The sequence below is a fragment of the Ciconia boyciana genome, chromosome 9, assembly GCF_034638445.1.
Source record: "Ciconia boyciana chromosome 9, ASM3463844v1, whole genome shotgun sequence".
NCBI lineage: Eukaryota > Metazoa > Chordata > Aves > Ciconiiformes > Ciconiidae > Ciconia > Ciconia boyciana.
The window spans coordinates 19054048-19072047 of NC_132942.1; the positions used below are offsets into that span (position 1 = coordinate 19054048).

Sequence of the window (18000 nt, forward strand, 5' to 3'; positions counted from 1 at the left end):
CAGTAGAAGTGGCACCATGAGGTACCATTCTACTTCTCTTAAGCTCAAGCAACTCTTTGTTTTTGAGAGCAGCTTATTTTAAAATGTTGCCTGATTTCTATTCTTTGACTTATTGGGGAGTGCTGGTTTATTCAGTTTTTCTGAAAACCAAATGAATTAGGTGTTGAAATTTGGACACAGGTGTTTAACCTAAGAATTTAAACACGGATGCCATCACAGAGTGTCAGTAGATAATGGTAACGATTACTTTTTGGCTAAAGGTATAACTCTCAAGGTTGAGGTATGTGATGGAGGTACTGCTGTAAAAAATGAGATAAACTGTGTTAGCTTAAATTTCTTTCACAGTATGTTTTTAGTCTAACTAGCATGTTTTACCTCACATTATGAATAAGTTTAAAGAGCACGTGTGGTCAGCTACCAGTGCTCAGGTGACAGGCAGTATATTTTTTTTTTAATATATAGAGCAATTAAATAATGTGTAAGCCCTTGCCTCTAAAGAGGGAATGCTCTGCTAATGTACACAGGATGTTTTAAATCAGTGTTGGAATTGCATATTAATGGAGAAATCATATATAATTTCAAAGAAGAATTGGATATTTTTGTAAGAATCTTCTTAGATATAGTAAACCCCATTACACATCAAAACAGTAAATGTATTTGTGAGAACCTCTATCCTCCGGCAGCCACTTCCTAGCTTTCTTCAAGTTCAGCTGGACTACACGTACTTCTTTAGTCTCTCATATATTGAAAGGTTCTCACTGACATCACACAGATTTCCAGACAGAAATATAAGAAAATTATAATTGGTATCTTTATAATGCCAACGTTAGTGTAGGAAGCTGGTTTTAGAAATATTTCAGTGTCTATAATACACTGAAAAATACGTTCAACTAACAGATGTGGAATCACTAAAATAATTCCAAGAGTTTAAAAGTTACAGAAAGGATTAGTGGCAAAACAAGTTATGTTTATACAAGACATACAGAAATTCAATGTTGATTTCAAAGCTGAATTCATAATTTAGTGTCAATTCTAATGTGGTGCAACAGTTATTATCAAGTTAATGAGGCATCTAATAACACACAGTTGATTTTAATTCCTATCATCTGAATTTAAAAACTTTTTGTTAATAAATCTGAGAGATGTGACTTTGAATCTAAATAAGGAGCAGATGAACTAGGTAAATTTGTTGCATTTGCATTTATTGTTTTTCTAGACAAAATTATGTCAGTTTTCTTTTTAATGTTCATGAACTGCATCAGTGATTAAGGAATTTGACGTTTGTTTCAGTGCCTTTATATTGTGTGTGTAATCTTGAGGTAGTAATTTCTTTAAGATAAAATGTTATTTAAATTATTATAATTACAGAAGGGGATCAATAAAAATATGTTCTTACACACCGTATGTTGAGTATAGACTTCCAAATCCCAACAGCTTGTTTTGCTTACAAAGTACCTTCTTATTCTGACACTACAGGGGTTATAAAGCAGTAGAGACAGACAGCTGTATTTATACAGGTGTTGTAAATAGCTACATTCAGATTACAGACTGTTCATTTCATTGTTTTTTAATGCCAGGTTTTTGTAGGCTTGCCAAAGGAACAGTCTTTGAGTATGCATACTGTGAAACTCATACTGTTTAGCAGGCTGGAGATCAAACTGAAAAATAACCAATTGTTGAGATTTTTTTTTACTCATACGATGTATATGACATCTACTCCACGCTGGTCTGGAGTAACTGAAAGAGAAGAACATGAAACCTTACAGTTTAATTTTTGCAGTGAATGTTAGCACTGTTTTAACAGACAGTGTCAGTGACATGCTGAGTTTTACCTAAAGTATTTTATGCAAAAGGATTATTTCACCAGGCTTTTAAAAATTATTTATAATTCTGGGAGCTTTAGCTTGACATGGAAGGTGTCTCTGAGGCGGTAATAATGATTTTCCCCTTGCCTTTAGGGAAAGACTATACCTTTTACTGCAGAAGGATTTATTTTTCTCTTAGTATGTGTTCTCTTGCTCTGAACTTTGCAGTTTTATATCCAAACATTTTCCTTTTCAGTATTGTTTTTAAAGCATGTTCTGTGCCGGTGACCTAACAAGATTTCTTTTCTCCTCAGCTCTTGGCAAAACCTTTAACCCTTCAGGACCAACAGCAACAAAGTCTAGCAATGCAACTTTTGAAGCTTGTACTAAACTGTCTTAATTTTGATTTCATTGGAAATTCAGCTGATGAATCTGCAGATGACCTATGCACTGTGCAGATTCCAACAAACTGGAGAACAAGTAAGAAAGGATCATAACTGTTAGTAGTCTGAAGTGCATACCCAGTGGATTGTTTAACTTCTTTTGTCACAATACTTGCAAATATAAAATAATTTTTAATGTGGAGTAGAGTTTTTTGCTGGTGAGTTATTGGTAAACCTCTTCTGCTATTTCTCTCACATTTTTCCTATTGTTATTTTTACAGACAGAAATAATAAATGTAGTCTATAATGTAGATATTCACAGTAAATCAAATTATTCTGCTTAAACACTGAATACTATTCTCATCCTTGGTATATGAACACCTTGAGGAACAGCATTTGTAGCATGTCTGTTTTCTCTTGTCTTTTTCCTGATAAGAAAACTTTGTGAAATTTGTTTTTAGTGTGTTTGTTTGCTCTAATATGTGAGCTTGTTAATGAAGGCGGCAGAAGGGTTGCATCTTGGTTCTTGGACTCTAGAGGTTTGACTTCCTGGGCTTATACAGTGCAGATGGTGGTCTAGTATAAATATGTCCAAGCTAGCTTTAATGAAATTACCTTGGGTAATGGACGCAGTTTAGCACTAGCAGCATGGAGCTCCTTGTAGGCTAATTTATCCTGCTTCTTGGCAAAATAAATGAGCCTGACTGGAAGTCTGTTACATCTAGCTAAAGCAGCTGCACAGTTTCCCATACCCAGGATGGGAGGTTGAATTCTGGCTTACCTGTACAGCATGACGCTCTGTAGTGTTTGATATTGCTCCTGATTTCAACGATACTGTTCTTCATCAGTTTCCATGCATAACTCCATTCCTTCTCCATTACTGTAGAGTGGCCTCTAATCACAGTGTGAGGGATGAAGAGCAATAATATATGGCAAGCAGGGGAATACTGACAGAAGGCTGAATTTGGGCAAGTGACAATAATTTCCCAAGACCCCCTAGGAAGAAGGAGGGGATAGGTTTTCCCGAGATTTTAGTTTAGATACTTTACGTTGTCCATGGAGGCATCTCTCTTTAGTCATTAAACACAGACTGTCTAAGGAAATTAACCTTTGTTACACGATGCTTTGTTTTACACAAGTTTTCATATAAAATAATGCTTATAAATGGAACAACTTTGAAATGTTACTTAATTTGTGGGATTACTTAATTATGAATTATCGGTGAACTTTTTCTACCCTGTTGTTAGCCCTTCATAAAACAGGGTAATGTTATAGTTCATTTGATGTGATTCCACAGTGAATTGGTAACTTGGTGTTTAAAGTATTTTTTTCTGTTTATCAGTCTGTAGACTTCAGAATAGTCTGTGGAACTTTTTTTAAAAACTTGCCTTTGTTTAAATACAGACTAAACTAATCCTTAGTATCTGGAACCTGTCTTGTCTTTTGTGTACTACTGTAGTAACCTGAAGAAATCAGTTTACCTACATCTATTACAGAACAGTGTTCTGTAAGCAACAGACAAAGTATTGCATCATCTGCAGTTTAAGGGAAGTATTCTTTATGAGCTATAGGATAGATTAAATGTGATAAAAAGAGAACAGTGCTTTGTTTAATATTGTACAATGAATGCATCTATTCGTAGTTTAGTCTCAACTACAGTGATATCTCACTTTTATTGGTTTTGTTAAAAAGAAGATGATTCTATTAAAATAAAGATACTTAATTATTGCTTGTAGAGACTGATAAAACCAACATATCTTTTTCCGTAGTCTTCCTGGAGCCAGAGACCTTGGACCTGTTTTTTGATTTGTATCATTCCCTTCCACCAATGCTGTCTCAGTTAGTAAGTGACACGTAGTGATTTACACTCAAGTAATTATGGAAAATAGTCTTTTTACATCTATACTTTGTCCAAAAGACCCTGTTTTATTTTGTGTGTTACCATGTTTTGAGTCCCCTGGCTCAGTGCCCAGTCATGATGTCTTTTCTTTGAACTTCAGCCCCAGTTTTCATTTCTGAATCTGAAAGGATTCAAATCCTTCCTCCCTCAGTTCAGCCCTATTCAGCCACATAGAAAACATCCACCTAATTATTTTGATGAAGTCAGAAGCTGTTGTAAAAGGGAGTTTTAAAACTGAGCCATATTTGTGTTCAATGATCATATAGACATTGCTGCAAAAATAATCTTCAGCCACAGAATGTGCTACAGACACCAGTAGGTTGGATTGCTCCAAACATTAAGAGGTTACTATTCTGAAAGTTTAATTTTTTTTAATCTTACACTATTTTTTTTATTCTTCAGGCACTTTCTTGTTTAGTTCAGTTTGCTTCTACAAGGAGATCTTTATTCAGCAATCCAGAACGTGCCAAATATCTTGGTAATCTAATCAAAGGAGTGAAACAAGTACTTGAAAATCCACAGGTATCTTTTTATTTTTGATATTATTTATTTGAAATGCTAAAACAGCTGTGGATTTGGTTTTCCAGTTACAGTCTTCATTAATTTACTGCATCTATCAAAACCACTTTCAGCCAGACATCGTTTTGTTTTGATTTTCTATTCAAAACAAAGCAAAACCCCTATGCAAATAAAATTGTCACCCAATTAGCAATAGTGCTCATAAAATTTCTGTTAGATTAAGCTGTTAACTTTTAAAAATTTGCTTCTTCAAATTTAGGGTTTATCTGATCCCGGTAATTACCATGAATTCTGTCGGTTTTTGGCTCGGCTAAAGACAAACTATCAACTAGGAGAGCTAGTAATGGTGAAAGATTACCCAGAGGTCATCCAACTTATAGCAAATTTTACTATTACTAGCCTACAGGTAAGAACATATACAGAAGTGTTCTCTTTTCTGCAATACTTGAATGTCAAAGAGGACCGATCCTGGTTCTCGGTATTGGTGTTTTTTTGAAGAGGTAGTGAGGTTTGTCTTTACGTAAAAAATATATTTTGTCAGTGATGTAACTGAGATTTCTAAATTCTCTAGAACTGGTTCCCACTCTTGCTATGAAGTTTTTTAATGGGAGCAGATTTAAAGAAGAAAATTACAACTGAAGTAGGAGATAGATGGATGTTAATCCTCTATCCTTAGTCCTCACCCTCAAAAAAAAAAAAACCCCAGCAAACTAAACCCTTTATCCAACACGAAAATACTTACAGCTATGCTCCCATGTAAACTTTGAAATGCCTGCACTGACTAGGTTCTTGAGTTCTGCTTTTGTGCATATATATGTGTACACACACACACACACACAGTTGCCTGTGTGCTGAGCTGCTGAGTGCAAAGTTCCCATCTGAGCTGGATTCAGAAGCTATGTGGAATAATGTCTAAATTTTTGAGGGACCCACATCTGTATGAGAAGGACACATACCACAGGATCAGGATTCTCACAGTATTAAAAATGCTACAGATTTATATTTGAAACACACCAAGATAAAGGCATGCACACTGTTTGAGTAATACTACAATTGTTATTTTAGCATTTCCTCCAGAGTCTTTCTCTGGTCTTCAGAATAACAGCTGAAGATAGTGACAAAATCTTCACAAAATCTCTTTAAGAGAAGATTTTGACCTTTGAATTCCTGAGTTGCCAATGGCAGCTCCATAAGCTTGGAAGAGAAAATAGAGTTGAGATGCATGTCTGTTTTTACATTTCCTGTTAGGTGGCTCTAGACAGTTTCCCACTCAACATTTAGGATTTTTGAATGGCCCTTTTATAGCACTTAAATCTCACCATGCACTGTGTAAGAATCTAGGCCTAGCTCTGAGTTTCGAATTGTGGATTTCACTTGAAGGAGGCGAGAGTCCCTACAAGTAATTCTGGATCTACTCTATAATGTGTGCCATAGTATGTCTCAGTTCTGACTGGGTCCTTCAGTAGTTATGTGAATGAATAAGACTACTTAAGATAAAAGCATCATGTTTTGCAACTAAAATTTCACACTGGGATGCTTTAACAGCAGTATGTTTTGTTTTCTTATAGCACTGGGAGTTCGCTCCAAATAGTGTTCATTATTTGCTAACTCTGTGGCAAAGAATGGTAGCATCTGTACCTTTTGTGAAAACGGCAGAACCCCACCTCTTAGATACATATGCACCTGAGATAACAAAAGCTTACATTACTTCTAGACTGGAATGTGTTCCTGTAGTTATAAGGTAAGCTTGCAATTGCAGCTTTAAAACTGTAATACGGAATGTTTAATTTTCTGATTTGTTGGCATATTATATTTTGGTTATGTTTAAAAATCTAAATACACTGGTTCTGATTACCATGGCAATTTCTTTAGATTATCTTAATTGGCTGATACCATTTTACTCCTTTTGCTTGTTAAATCCAGGCCAAAATCAAATGTAAATTCTAATTGTTTTTCCTCTCATGGGCCTTTGTGTTTTGAAAAAAGCCTATTCTCCCCCCCACCCCTTTTTTTTTAAGACTATCTAAATAAACTATATTGTTCAGCTGTGACATGTTTTCTTGATGAGTCACTTTCTAGGGCCATGGAGGGTAAGCAGAATGGGGGGCAATGGGGGAAAGCAGAATGAACCCCATGCACAAGAAGGGGCAAGACCAAATAGAACAAGCTAGAAAGTGGCAAGATTGAAATTGGCCAATTTAAATATACTTAGTTCAAATCTTCCTTTCAATAGTTTAAGGAAATGACCTTATAGTCCACACTATAATACAGCAAATAAGAAAAAAGTGTTTAGATTGCTGAAAGGATTTAATTTTCTCCAAGGGCCTTTATGAATTCCTGCTGGTAGGATCTCCTGTCAGACTATGGGACTGCAGAATAAGCCACATCTGCTTTTCCTTTTCAATTTTACATTAGTGAGGTGATGTCATTTGTTCAGTTTGTGTGGGGAAGTGCATTCAGCTTCACCATTGTTGTCCTTTTGTCTCACCTTAGCCAAAATCTCATGTCTTCAAATTATGTAATCTGTCATTTTACTGTTTAGTGACTAAGGTATACTTGGTGTTATTTGCCTTAGGTTATCACCATAGGTATGTTAAAGGCTGACTTCCTAATGACTTCCTCTTTGCTTTTTAAAATGTGTTAAGAGGAAGGCACAAATAGAATACTGTTCTGTGCTTGTGTGGATGTGTATGGGTATGTATGTAAATAAAATCAGATCTTATGTCTGTCTGTTGTATTCATCAGCTGCTAAGACTTTTATAGTTCAGCAGTTCAGTAACAGTGGTTCAAGGTCTGGATGGGAAAACAGCATCAGCTTTTAAGCAATAGTGGCTAAGTGGTTACTTTTTATCTCTATTCCAGAGATGGCTTAGAAGATCCATTGGATGATACAGCTACAGTTTTCCAACAGCTGGAGCAACTGTGCACAGTTAGCAGGTGTGAATACGAAAAGACCTGTACATTTCTTGTACAGTTGTTTGACCAAAATGCACAAAACTACCAAAAACTCTTGCACTCTTCTAGTAGGAATCCATTAGAAATCACAGTTCAGGAAGGTTAGTATTTAATTTAATTTTTAGACTGTGTTTTATGTGCCAATAACCATATACTTGCATATGAAAAAGAGTGGTGATCTTATGGCAGATATATCTAGACTTTTTCTCAAACTAGGAATTAATGATCCCAGTCACCTTGCACCACGTTTTCACTAGTTGTCTTTGTATTAAATAGGATGCATTGGCAGTTGATGTGTTTGTTTTAACATCTTGTTACATCTTTAGAATATAGGCGTGAGAGCTGTAAAAACTTTTAATTTCTGAAAATCAACATTTTAGTGCCTCGGGTGCCCTCACGGGAACCAGTTGCAACTTGATGAACATTTTTTGAAAATGAAGACGTTAACTTTCGTTCTTTCTGTGTTTATCTGTCTCTAAAAATTAATGTAACATTAAAAACCTTAATTTATTTTATACAGCTCTGTTAAGATGAATTACCTAATTTTCAAGAAACTCAAGTTATTTATTGTAGTGTAAGTTGTAAAAATAATAAGTACTTTTTATATATACTTTTTTTATGTACCTGTTTCGGTCCTCTCTGTCTCTCACTTAAATTGTCTTTATAACTACTGGCTCTTTCCTGATATAGTTATCTTATGGCTGTTGCATCTTTACATGGATAAATGGTGTTGTTTTGAAAAGGTGAGACAGGTTACTGCATAATACAGCTGTTTCTTTGCATGCTCTTAAATGTTTGTGATTTATTTTGCTGGTTTTTGTTGACAGTTTGAATATGCTGATTTTCTTCTGTGTAGGACCTATTTTTTCACTAATTTGTATAAGACCTCCTACTTATCTTTTTTATTAATTCCACTTTCTTCCATGCACCTATCAACTTTTATTTGGGAGAACTTTCATTAATGACCTGATTTCATTGGCCAGCTGCAGTCTGAATTTATACTCCATTCCCCAGTCATGGGGGCCCAAAGGGAAACAATCAGCTGGAGTCTTTCAGTGTCAGTGCTCATTATGCATTAGAAAGCATTTGATGCAGTTTAAATATTGTGTTTCTTTTCTGCAAACTAAACATTTGTGCTCATATTGAACAATAACTGTTATATCCCCTAGATATACATAGTTAAATTTAGATGTTTAATGGCTTTTAATGTTACAAAATAAGTTAATGTAATATTAAGATCTCATTTTATTATACTGTCTTGCTCTCTGTATCAATAGTGATGCGGTCACGGTTTACTAAAACAATAATCCCCATGAAATGGGTCATTAACAGTAGTTAATGATTACTTGTGATCTATGGTAATGACTGATTTCTTTGGGATTATTGCTGTTATAAACCATAATTACAGATTATTACAGCAATAATTATTTTCTAAAAGAAAAGATGTTGTCTGCCTCAGTAATTGCAAAAGCAAATGCACTGAAAATTTTAAATAGTGAAGGTATAAAAGAGGGAAAGAAGTCATACCTATTAATTGGTATTGTGCTAAGAGAAGAGGGCTATCATCAGAAAAATAACTATGTCCTTAAAAATGAGCTACTGCAATTTGTAAAAAGGAAGATAGGTTTTTATTTTAAGAAAGATTATTGGCCAAGAGGGGGGGCTCTGCTCTTTGAACCAACTAGCACCACTTCACAATTGCTTTTTGATACCATCTTCAAATGGCCAGTCTTTAGTTGCTGTTAATCCTAAATTCATTTGAGCAATGTGTGTTCTCCTAGACACTTCAGCTCCTTGGTGTTCTGCTAATGATGGTGCAATCTCTTAGTGTCCTAAATTAACAGCTGTTTGTACTGCAATGTGTAGTGTGTCTGGGGTTTTCCTTGGAAGTGTTTTGTTTGTAAAGAAGCACAGGTCTTGAAACAGGGAAATATGTTGGTCGTAGGACAGCTGGTACTGTCCTTCCAGACTATTAGGAATGGAACAGGAAAAATATGAGAAGATATTTGGAAGTCTTCCTCATATATTTTGTCTTGTCTCAAAAGTCAACACTTGTTCCCTGTCACAAGGTGTTTTCTGTTACAGATCTCAGAATATGTATTACATATTCATGTAATGTGTATTACATATTCATGTGGTTTTTTTTTTTAAAGTAAGACTGAGACTTAAGATAAACCTGAATGCTTTCCTGTACTGGTGTTGAAATCATCTGCATGTTATTCCATACTCCTCATTATCTTTTCATGTATACCTGATCTCAGCATCTTTTTTATGTATAGAACACACTGCACTATATAATTCTGACTGAAATAGAATTACTTATGATGTATAGTCACCAGATTAAGGCCATAAGGATACTGGAACACCTCAGGACTATTAATCATTCCTGGTTGAAGGAGCTTAGGAAGTACAGCATTTAGTGCTATCTCAGTTCTGTGTTTTTCAAAATAGAACAATGCAAAACATGAGGGAAATTAAGTGAAGTTTAATGTTATGTAAATAAAGACTAGTTCATCAGATATTTGAAACAAACATGAAATAAAACCTAAAGACTTTTGGTAGATACTGTACGTGTCCTGATACATATGTAGAAATATCCAAAATAAAATACTGTTTTACAGTCATAACGTGACCACATTTGTTTATCTGTAGTTATCCTTTATGTTAAACTTCAAAATATGTTCAGAAGACACTTTATTCATCAGGGTATTGTCTTCACTCTTGTAAGTTACACTGTCATCACTTGGTAAAATCCTAGTAAGGAGGGCAAGACATCTTCTAGTTTATGTAAATATCTCACTCATTGAGAAGCCTTGTTTGTAACTTGATTTAACTTATATGGAAGCTCTTCCAAGTTGTCTTTACTGTGTTGTTATTTTCAAGCAATTTTATTACAAAGTATATTTTGTGAAATGAAGATGGAGTCTAAAAGTAGCTTTACTGCTCTGTATTCTCAGTGCGTTGCAGTTGAGGAAGAAACTTTTAGCGGTATCCTGAAGTTTTGACAGGTCTATATGTTACTTTGCTATTCAAGTCTTGGTTTTGATCTTACTTTAGGGAAAAATACTGCATATTTCCTGAGTGAGGATGCCATTAGTTACTGGACTCACAGCTTAAAAAGCTAAGTAGGAATCTGTGTGCCTTGAGTAGGTATCAGTAGGTCAAATTTAAAGATATTCCACCTTAATGTGCCAGAGAGATTAAAATAATCCAGGTTTTGCAACATGGCAATGATTTTCCAGCAGAGAAAGGCTGGAAGACTTCCCCTGAGTTCAGTGAGTTCCATATTTATAAAGTGGGATTTCAGTATTTGGAAGTCTGTACAAAATACACTACATACACAAACTCAAGGAGTTGTTTGTGGAACATTAGCTTTACAGGAATTGTGATCCTTACATTGTACTTTACTTGATAAGGACTTTGCCAGTGGATCCTAGAAGTGCTTTAGTCGAAACTGACAGCTAAATAATCTGGAGGATCAGAAGGCATGACAGCATGGCTTGAAATGGATGGGCTCTGCCTTTCAAACCCTTTTAGAAGACAGTCCACAGAGAGTTTCAAAACTATGTGGTAGTTCACAAACTCTTTTCTTGAAGAATATGTCTGATTTATGACATAAATATTTTCTTATGTGCAAATCACTTTAGATAGTAGTTTAATATTACAAAGAATTCTTTACTTGAAATAGAACTAAGAAAGTAGTGGGTTGTAGTGAGTCTCAATTACTTCCTAATGCTATGATAAGTAGATGTGACACCCCACTGTAGATTAAATTGTTCCGTGCCTTGAAGTAACTTGCGGCAGGCAGGTGAGGATACTAGATTAATCGTGTATCTAATCTTACCAGGCTGAGTTGGCTTAATTTGTATTTTAGGTTAATTCTTTTGTGTTTTATTTATAAGCATGTCCAGGTTAATAAGCTGTTCTAGTTTATCTGTCAGTTCTGCTCAGAATTTTTTGCTAGTTGATTTGTCTGGGTAGGTTTTAAATCTGGTAAAGGGAGAAACCTAACCATTCTCTTGACAGCATTCCACAGTCTGATACCTTATAGAACTGCTGATACCTTACGGAAGTGTATCGTACTAGCATAATGGTTTATAATCATTAACTGTTCTTCTTTCTTTTTAACATTAGGATGTCTGGCATGGCTTGTCTATTTTGTGGGTACTTTTGTGGGAGGACGATTAACATACACTAGTACTGATGAACATGATGCCATGGATGGAGAATTATCATGTCGGTAAGTATTGCTTGTTTTGAATTCTTCATTTTGAATTTTTTTTAATGACGTGTAGTATCAGCAGATATTTTGAATTTAAATGTCTCAATTTTTGTCCAGTTCTTGGATGGTGGGTGCTCAAGGACTGTACTGACTTTCTGTGGATTGAGACCATTCCACTGGCTTTGATCTTTCCTGATTCATCATCCTGAGCAGTGAAGGAGTCATTAAGGCTATCATTTCAAAGCTATGTTTCAGAGGAGGGGAAGAGGATTAAAGGCAAATATGTTGCTTACTGTAAGCAGTGTTTAGATATGCCCATAGAGCTACCTGTTTTCATTTGTGCGTTATACTACTTGTATACAAGTGTTTATTTTATTAGTTGTGAGTTATGGCTATTAGTTGCTGCACAATTTCCTTTACATTAATTATTGCAGGTGAAGAAGTGCAGAGGAACTGCTGGTCAACCATCGAAAATTTAGACTTATTTTTAGACTAGAGCTTGGAATAAAAAAGAAGGCTCGATTTAAAAATATGCATGCTAGAGTCTTCTTTCTGCAAGTTTTAGGGCAAGGGGTGAGCTCGGGATTCTTGTGAATGACATGTATTCCTTGTGACAAACACCGAGTATGTGGCAAACACTTCCTTAATCCTTGTTTTCACCCACAAGTATGTTAAAAAAGGTGTGCATATTTGATCCTGTTATTTACATCCACTAGCTAACACATGAAAACAGGCATACAACTTGTAAAGCTTTTTATCCAATTCTGTTTGTTTCCTGCCTTCCTAATCTACCCTGGGGCTCTGTGGTGTTAGCAATCTTCCACTATGTTTTTATTAAAAGTGAAAGGTTTTAATATACAAGCTTACAGATGAAGTAGATACTGACTTCTAATCCAGTGACTATATGTTTCAGAATTGGCAAAAGGGGAGAATAATTTTTTTGATTGCTAGGGAATTAGGATTTCAAGGAATAGATAGCAGAAGAACATGGGAAATTAAATAAAGGAATATTCCTTTAAAAAAAAAAAAAGAGTATTAAATTTTCTTAGCTGACATAGACTGAAATTGTTTCTTTGAAATCAGTCCTGGTAATATGGACATATATACCAAGTAAGGATTTAGGTCAGAAAATACATGTTTGTTCAGATGTTTTAGGAGACACAGAAGTGGGAAGAAGCTAGGCAGACAGTGCATTATATACTGCATATGTAAACTTATTTCCAAGTACAATAGTTTCAATTTCCAGGGAACTTGAACAGCTCTTATCTTGCAGTTTGAGACCCATGCTCAAACTTGTTTCTTTCATCATGGAATTGATGCTCTAAGAAACAAAAAAACATTTTACAAACTCGCCACAGTATAACATATGTATCTGAGAAAATTTCAAGTGACAAAGTAATTAGAAAAGCATTATGTTGATGTTTATGTTTATTAGTGGTCAATTAGCATAATTAGCATCTAAACAAAACAAAATCCTAGAAGAAACTTAGGCAAACAAAAAATGACTGATGGGTTCCTAAAGAAATTAACTGTGACAATATAATTTAATTTGATAATTCTTCCTGAAATTTTTTTTTTTCTGTCATTAAGAGTTTTTCAGCTGATATCTTTGATGGATGCCCAGTTACCACAATCTAGTAATGAAAAAGTAGAACTGGCAATTCTGTGGTTCTTGGATCAGTTCCGTAAAACATATGTGGGAGACCAGCTTCAGCACACCTCAAAGGTAAATATTTGCTGTAAACCACAACATTTGAAATGAAAAAGCCTGAGCAGAAATTGACCTGCCAATATATCTTACACATAAAAGCTCTTGAGCTTAGTGGTGGCTGATTGGCTAGATGGAGAGATAGATGGATAGATAGATAACTTATTAATGTGTTGTTCATCTGAGCGGGCTTCCCACCATGTATGCTTTTGAGTTTTGGCATGCAAGGAGTTAATATTTTAACAGCGATGTTCATTAAACAATTTTAGGTTACTTTGCATTTCAATTTTTTATTTAAAACATTTAGCTGGGTTCTGCTATATTGTGTTATATTTCACAGCTGGGTACACAAGATTTATTCTTTTAATAGTTCTGTTCTTTTGACAGTTACTCATTTATGTGGTTTCCACTGTATTTCTCACATTGCTTGGCTTTTCTGCATTTTAAATAGGGAAGAGGGAAAAGTAAGATGCATTTTTGAAGAAGTGGCAGTTAATTCACCTTAACTGTAGGGGACAGTCATAATATAGATGTTATAAAGAGAATGTCAGTAAGATGAGATCAATTGATCTTGAGAAAGACTGAAAATTCTATTGGAGCCCCAAGCAAATCTTTAGCAAGAATTGTGACAGTGACTGAGATTTGGTTTTGCTTGTGTAGTACTCTATCCTTGCTTTCTAGTGAACGGTCCTAATCTCAAGAATTCTTTTATCCCTTCAGGTTTGAACTGTACTTCAACTTTATTGAATGGTTCCTCACTTAATATTAAAAATAAAGTTTTACACTATACTGAACTACTTTTTCATGAAAGCAATGTGTTCCTTTCAGTTGTCAAAGCTGATTTGTTATTTTTGGATATGGTGAACTGCTCTAACTAATAGAAGGTACACAGGAAAAATGTGCTCCTGCTCCCCTTATTTTCATTAGCAAAACTCCTGTTGATGGCAATTCAAAGGCAACATGGCTGTACAGTAGTTGTAATTCCCAGATTATTTTTTCTTTCTATCTGATTTTTAGGGTTTTGATGTCACCTTATACTCTGACTGATTGAGGTGTAACTTTGGAGAACCCTATCAATGGATAGTATGCTATAACAGATTGTTACAGGAGATTGTATACCCAAGCTTTTTATGTCCATCTTTATAGAAAGCTGGAAGAAGCCTTTGTATGTGGGTGAAGCAGCGGGCAAAAAAATGAAGTGCATTAATTATACTTAATCACCTGGAGCTCCATTGTCAGTAGAAAAAACATGTAAAACTTGAATGTTTGCCAACTACCCCAGAATTCAATACATATGAATTTATCCAGCTCAGCAATGTGCTTTGAATAACCAAAGACTGCCTCTGCAATTGCATTGTGTGTGGAAGGTTAAATGGTTAATTTTTGAGTAAAATGCTGGCTAATGTTTCAATTTGATTTATTGAAGGGCACTTTGAACAGAAAGAACTAACTTTCACCGAAGGGACATGGGAGAAAACTGTAGGATGAATTTAAGAAAATGGTTTTGTGTTGTTTTATTGTTTTGGTTTTTCCCCCCGCCCTGATAAGTGGACATGAATCAGACTGGTAATATATCATATTCCGTATAGTGCCTTTGCTTATGACATGTGTCTTGTATGTAACCAGACTGGGAAAGTGGGAATTTTGCAAGGCTTTCACGATACATAACAGTTCAAGGGATGTTTCTAAATTCTAGCCCCAGTCTAGCAACTCCATAGAAAATGCATTTTCAAAGTGTGGGTTTTTTTTTTCATAGTTTGATTACAATATCTACCAGTATAATTTAGTTTGCAGTCAAATTACACTTCCTTTTTTGTTTTGTTCCAGTATGCCTGATACAACAGCCTCTCATTTGCATTGATAGAACCCTGTGGTCCATATCACATTATGTTACCAGATCTTATAACAAAAGCTGTGTGTAAAGGCATCTGAGCTCCCAGTTTTGGTGTTTGGTTTTTTTTTAATTTTTAATTTAAAAAAATTAGGTGTTCGTATACATTTTACAGTTAAGAGAAAGGCAGAAGGCAGCATGTGTATGATTCTTCTGTTTTATCCTGCTGTAGCAGCAAGTATAGCAGCAGATGGCATTCTACCCTCACAGTTGTAAATCCTCTGATACTGTGTCGTGCTGGCAGCTATCTACAAATATGCAATAAAAGGGCTCACACTTGGAAGCAGAAAAATCAGACATATATCAAATGACTAAGTTAGTACACATTTATATAAATATTCAGGATTGCTTGAATTGTTGTATTTACAGAATGGATAATGGAAATTCTGCATGCTTCAGCCATGTTAAAATACTTTTTGAAAATACTTATTTATTTGATCATATACTTGCATACAGAAAAACAGATAATGGTTAGAGAAGGCTGAATATTGGCTTCTGAAGGCTAATTAAATTGTAGAACAAGTCTTCTATATAAATATACAAATGTTGTTCATTCATTAACTCATATTCTTAACTATGTGCATATAATAAAAGCAAACTCATTATAGAAAAAGAAAATTGGCTAGGTGAATTAATGCATTCTTATTAAACAGTCCACTGGGGCTTGCTGTATAAGAAAGAATAGCAAAACCTTGGAGATCTTTTTCATGATACTGTAATATACTTTTAGTACCATTACATTTCCAAAACAAAAATAATACATCAAGATAGTGTCTTTTGGATCAGATAGACCTTTGAATGAATACATATATTACATTTCTGTTGGATACTAGATTGGATTCTCTGGTACTGTACAGCACTATTAGTATCTACTTGTCTATCCATACATATTTTGTTTTAATGCTGATATGACTTAGCCTTCGTAGAGTCATCTTTTTGCAGCATAGTGCTGATTTGGATGCTGGCAGGGTGGTAGAAAATAAGTTGGCTGGAAAAGCACTGCGCTATGCTTTACTGAAATTGTAGTCTCAGCTTCTATCTGTGGTAGCTCTAGCATTACTGTAGGGTGCTACTGTTAGCCACTACTGTAAGTAGTGTAATATTGCACTGAAATCTGATTCCTGACATCAAACACATGTTATTTATTAGAGAAAACACTGCTGTTTTGAATTAGACTTTTCCTTTGCAATATTCTTAACATACCAACAACTACACAGTTATTTATTTATATTTGCAAGTGACACTAGACTGGGAGGAAATGTGATCACAAAGGACAGAATTTGAATTCAGAAAGATCTTCCTAAGCTGGAGAAATAACCTGAAAGTTTAAAATGCTGGTGAAACACCGTGCTTAGGAATGAAAATTCCCACTTACAACTACCACTGGGAAGTCTCTGACCAGGCTGCATTGTTTCAGAAAATGCTGTGGAGATGAGTATGTTGCAAGCAGGGGTGACGCAACAGTATGTGTTGGTTTTGCATACAAGAAAAATGCAACATCTTTGTGGATGTAGTAGTAGGAATATTATGTCAGGAGCTGGAATTTGTTATTCAGTTCTGAATATTTGGTTCTTACTGGGCTTCAGCTGCAATAATGTGTCCAATTTGGGGCACCACACTTTTGAGAAAACTGTAGACAAATGGGAGAGTACAACAACACAAATAAGATGCAGAAGATACTGCTTTGGTTTAGTTTAGCAAATAGAATATTGGGATGGGACCAAAATCAAGGATGTCAAGAGTTGTTTTGGAAAAGCTAGTGATCAGATGTTTTCAGTGCCCTTCAAGGGAAAGACAGGATGCAATTGGCTTAATTTGTAGCAAGGAAGACTTAGGGAAAGCTTTTTAACTCTCCGAGTAACAGAATACTGGTGCGTACTACCCAAGATGCTGTGGGGGCTTTTGATTTATGTCCAGGTATACTTAATTCTTTCTTCCGTAAAGTACAGAATAAACCAGAAGTCCTGCTGGTCTAATCTTGTGCTTCCTAATAAGACTGTTACAAATGGTCATAGTTGTTTGCTATGGCTTAGCCAGTGAAAAGCATGCTTAGGGGGGAAATGAGCCCTCCTATTTGTATTGTGTGTTATGTTGATCAGCCACCTATAAAGAATTTTTCTGTTATTTCAGGATTTTATTTTAGCCTGGCATGTTTCAATTACATCTCATTACAGCCATTTTAAAAGGAAAAAGAGTGTGAGTACTGAGAGTGACAGGAATTAAAGTGTCTTTGAACATGGAGAGTTGGCAGACTGACTCCTTTTCCAGCTCAAAACATGAGTTCACTCCTCATTTATCCATGCTAAGGAAGATCTCTTCTTAGCTGTCCAGCCACAGGGGGGGCTTACACTGGATAGTCTGCAGTTTAGAGAGACCATCTGGTGACATCGCTGCTGAGTTGCGTAACTTCCCATGGCAAGTGCAAAAAGTAAGTTGCGGGTGCTAAGAATGTATTTTAGCAGCCTTTTTTATTGTGGGTTAGAGCAGAGTTGTCACTTAATGAGCAGGTGCTTCATGAGTTACATGCAAGTTCCTACCTTGCTGTGGTAGGTAGACCGGATCTTGAGGTCTGCTCCTCATGCTTCAACGCTGCTTGTGTTGTTGCAGAGTGTATTTG

At 35.4% G+C, this 18000-nt stretch overlaps 1 protein-coding gene across 6 annotated transcripts in view; it reads left to right on the forward strand.

Annotated features, from left to right (window-relative positions):
* Positions 1-18000, forward strand: part of RANBP17 (RAN binding protein 17) — a 162007-nt gene that overhangs the window by 11322 nt on the left and 132685 nt on the right. For all 6 annotated transcript variants that reach the window (XM_072873456.1, XM_072873453.1, XM_072873458.1 and 3 more), the window contains 8 exons: positions 2120-2285; positions 3958-4031; positions 4491-4610; positions 4867-5013; positions 6176-6348; positions 7470-7663; positions 11697-11802; positions 13375-13510. In XM_072873456.1, the coding sequence (XP_072729557.1) occupies positions 2120-2285; positions 3958-4031; positions 4491-4610; positions 4867-5013; positions 6176-6348; positions 7470-7663; positions 11697-11802; positions 13375-13510 (1116 nt within the window). The remainder of the gene's footprint in view (positions 1-2119; positions 2286-3957; positions 4032-4490; positions 4611-4866; positions 5014-6175; positions 6349-7469; positions 7664-11696; positions 11803-13374; positions 13511-18000) is intronic.